Source organism: Heterodontus francisci, chromosome 34 (genome assembly GCF_036365525.1).
Source record: "Heterodontus francisci isolate sHetFra1 chromosome 34, sHetFra1.hap1, whole genome shotgun sequence".
NCBI lineage: Eukaryota > Metazoa > Chordata > Chondrichthyes > Heterodontiformes > Heterodontidae > Heterodontus > Heterodontus francisci.
In genome coordinates this window covers 46,037,875-46,041,381 of record NC_090404.1, presented here as the reverse complement: position 1 = coordinate 46,041,381, position 3,507 = coordinate 46,037,875, and the positions used below count along the sequence as shown (strand labels likewise).

At 40.7% G+C, this 3,507-nt stretch overlaps 1 protein-coding gene across 1 annotated transcript; it reads left to right on the top strand.

Annotated features, from left to right (window-relative positions):
* Positions 1–640: 640 nt before the first annotated feature.
* Positions 641–3,114, top strand: LOC137348899 (probable G-protein coupled receptor 139). The gene is made up of 2 exons (XM_068014127.1): positions 641–710; positions 2,207–3,114. The coding sequence occupies exons 1-2, from the start codon at positions 641–643 to the stop codon at positions 3,112–3,114; spliced, it is 978 nt and encodes a 325-aa protein (XP_067870228.1).
* The last annotated feature ends 393 nt before the right edge of the window (positions 3,115–3,507 follow it).

Here is a 3,507-nt window from a genome sequence, read left to right as displayed (position 1 = left end):
GCTCTACATAATTGTCCAACACCCCTCCCAGTCCATCATCCATCTACTGCCCTCTGACTGATTTAGCACAGGTCGAGGGATGCTCTTCAAAATTGTAGCGCTGCCTATTGATTGATAATTGACTTACAGCTTAAGAAACTGTATGTTTAATTTTAGTGTCACCGACTGTGTTCCACCGATTGACGACAGGACAAGGGGCTCTCTTTTTAATAATCGCGCCGCCTACTGCCCTCTGACGGAATTGCCTCAAGGCACAGGTCTCCGTGTCTAATTATAGAGCCCCTGAGTACCTTCAAAAACTGGGAGTGGTTAACACTGCTTTAACCAGGGATTGAACCCAGTATGCCTCTGGTGTGTGTAGTTGCGTGGCCCCGTGAATCGTGCGATGGAGCATATTATGTTCTTTAAAATGTTATCTTATTCCCTTTTAACATTGTGCAATGTGTATTGAAATGTATAGCAATGGTGAACTCGAAAGTGACCGGTTAATTTAGTTGCTTAAAGGACTATAACTAACATTAAGATGATGCAATCCCATTGCCTCACTAGGGATTAGCATTTGGTATAAATAAGGAATCTTTAGAATTATTCAAAACCCATGTTGGAGCTGCTATCTCGAACAAATCTTTTCTCACAGAGAATGCACGCCCCTGGAAAAAGTCTAGTGCTTGCCATATACTATCCTTTTCTTGCTGCCGTTGGAGTCCCGGGTAAGGTTTTACAGCAAATCAGGAGTTGTTCTTTTTTTTACAGGAATTGCAGATAAAGAAATCACTGACATCAGCAATTGTCAACATCCAACATTGAATGTATTCCTTATACAAATCATTCATTCTTTAAAAAAGTATATACAAAACAATTATGTTACATATTCATTAAGTGTTGAATACATTTAAATTCATTCCTTTTCTCATGATAAAGGAGATGCTGTGCATATGAGTTTACCGGATTTTTCTTATTGTGTATACCAGAGCTTGCTTCAAAACTGTCTTCTTGCAATGCGTTCTGCTGGGCCATCACTAACCAGATACATTAAAACGGATTCTCTCTACAGATGTTGAGCAAATTGCATTGGGCGAGGATGCCGATGGCTAACACCTCTGAACACGGATACCCAATGTCTAGAAGTGTTGAGCAGATCAGTTTTGAAAAAAGGTTGTCGACATCCACCGTTAACTATGTTTATCCCTCCACAGTTGCTGCATGACTGCCAAGACTATTTTTCCAGCATATTCTATTTTTACTGCATGTTTTCCACACTCACCGTATTTTTGCTTTTGTATCAATCCACTTGATACCTTCTCTTAGCATTCCTTTCCTAGTTTGTAAGTGGATTAGTATTTACTTTCCAAATGCAATATTTACAAGACATTTTCTCCATCATCATTGACTTCGTGCCCCAGATCTAGATTCAAATTGCCTTCAGCTTGTAACTTTCTAGTCATACCTCATGTCATTATCTTTTTAGGGTGAATCTAGATGTGAGTTACGATAGAAAGCGAAGTGAACGACTACGAGCACCAAGAGGTCAATAATACTTTTATAATGATGATTCAAGATTCTCAGAACAGCCACTTTCCAGTTGCACTGAGTGGCCGCACTTCCAAGCCACCTTGCATCAGTACAGCCTTTTCTGACGATAAGGCACAGCTTCAGATATACTGCCTATGGAGAGTTCCAGATGTCCTGTCGTAGAACGGTTGTCAATCAATTTTGTATATAGACGGAGGTCCAAACTGCTGCTGCTTATGAATGGGCATCCATACCTCCTGTCTTTAGAGTTCTACAAAATGCATTCACCGCCATTACTTTGAGATTATCGAATTGTTGAGCTGATTTATTGAAGAATGATTAACATGTGATTATAACCATTTGGTGAAGGGATATTCTGGGTCAATGAATTGCTGACAACCACTGAAAGATGAGCAGTTATATTCACGAAGCTGCACCTAGAACTTCATTGTGTGTTCTCAGTGCTATGATTCTCATTCATTGCTTCAGTCTGACCGTACTCTTTTACATTCCCTGTACCTTCTTCACTTCCTGAAGCATCATTCACCTCCTCACCGAAAACCTGTGCAAACAGGTAACTAGCCCATAAACATGATGCAGTAAAGTATCAAAGATCGAAATATTATTAAAATGAAACAAAAATATAACAAGATGATTTGTAATCGTCCTATTGCTATCCATTTCTATCTTACAGCTAACCTGGTGACTATTGTGATCCTGTCCCGAGGAAACTGCGGTCTATCCAGATGTATCACTCTGTACCTGGTGTCCATGGCAGTGTCAGATCTACTGGTCATTATCACGGCGGTGATATTAAACCGGATCAATGGAATATTTTTCCCATTGAGTCTGCTTTCCACAACTCAGGCCTGTACTGCAACCTCTGTCCTAATTTATGCAGCCAGAGACAGTTCTGTCTGGTTAACAGTGGCTTTCTCCTTTGATCGATTTGTGGCCATTTGTTGTCAAAAGCTGAAAACAAAATATTGCACTGAGAAAACAGCAGCTGTTGTTATAGGAACAGTCTGTACTCTGAGCTGTTTTAAAAATATCCCTTCTTATCTAACTTACGAGCCTTTGTTCATAATTAACAATGCCCCGTGGTTTTGTAACATCAAAGTCACATTTTATATTTCGGTTGGTTGGACAGTATATGACTGGTTTGATCGAATTTCAACCCCGTGTCTCCCGTTCCTCCTGATGTTGCTGCTCAATCTTCTGACCGTCAGATACATTCTCCTGACCAGCAGAAGCCGTAGAAGACTCCGAGCATACTGTAATGGAGTGAATCAGGTTGACCTAGAGATGGAGAGCCGGAGAAAGTCCATCGTGTTACTTTTCACCATCTCAGGCAGTTTCATCCTGTTATGGACAATGTATGTTGTAAACTTCTTGTTTGTCCGTGCTACCAACAACAATTATTTCTCAGGTTCCAATTTCAGTGACCCCATGTTCGTTCTTCAAGAAACAGGGAACAGTCTTCAGCTTTTGAGTTGTTGCACCAACACATGTATTTATGCAGTGACCCAGAGAAAATTCAGACAGGAGCTAAGGAATGTGGCGAAATTCCCACTGAGTCTCACTGCACAATTAAACAAATAATGAAAATGTTACATTGAACATTAATTCGATCTCGTGCCATCTACAGCTTAGTGTGAGGTTATTAAGGAGAGCAAAAATGCACCTCCCCTTCTCACAGGTCCTGTAAAGTCACCGAGATCGCATTCTTCTCATTTGAACATCTCACTTTGTTCCACACCCCTGGAATCTCCCTTAAGATGCATTTTCTTCACCATTCACCCAAGACTGATGCCAAGTTTCTCACCGAGATAAGTTCACTCCTTTCTCCCTTAGCTTTTGCACATCTTGACTATTCATCCTTGATGGCTTCAATATTCATCTCAAGCAATCATGCCCTCTCCTCTAAGTTCACAGACGTCGTGTTCTCTATTAACACATGCCTCAATATAGTCTCGCCTGCCTATAGTCATGGGC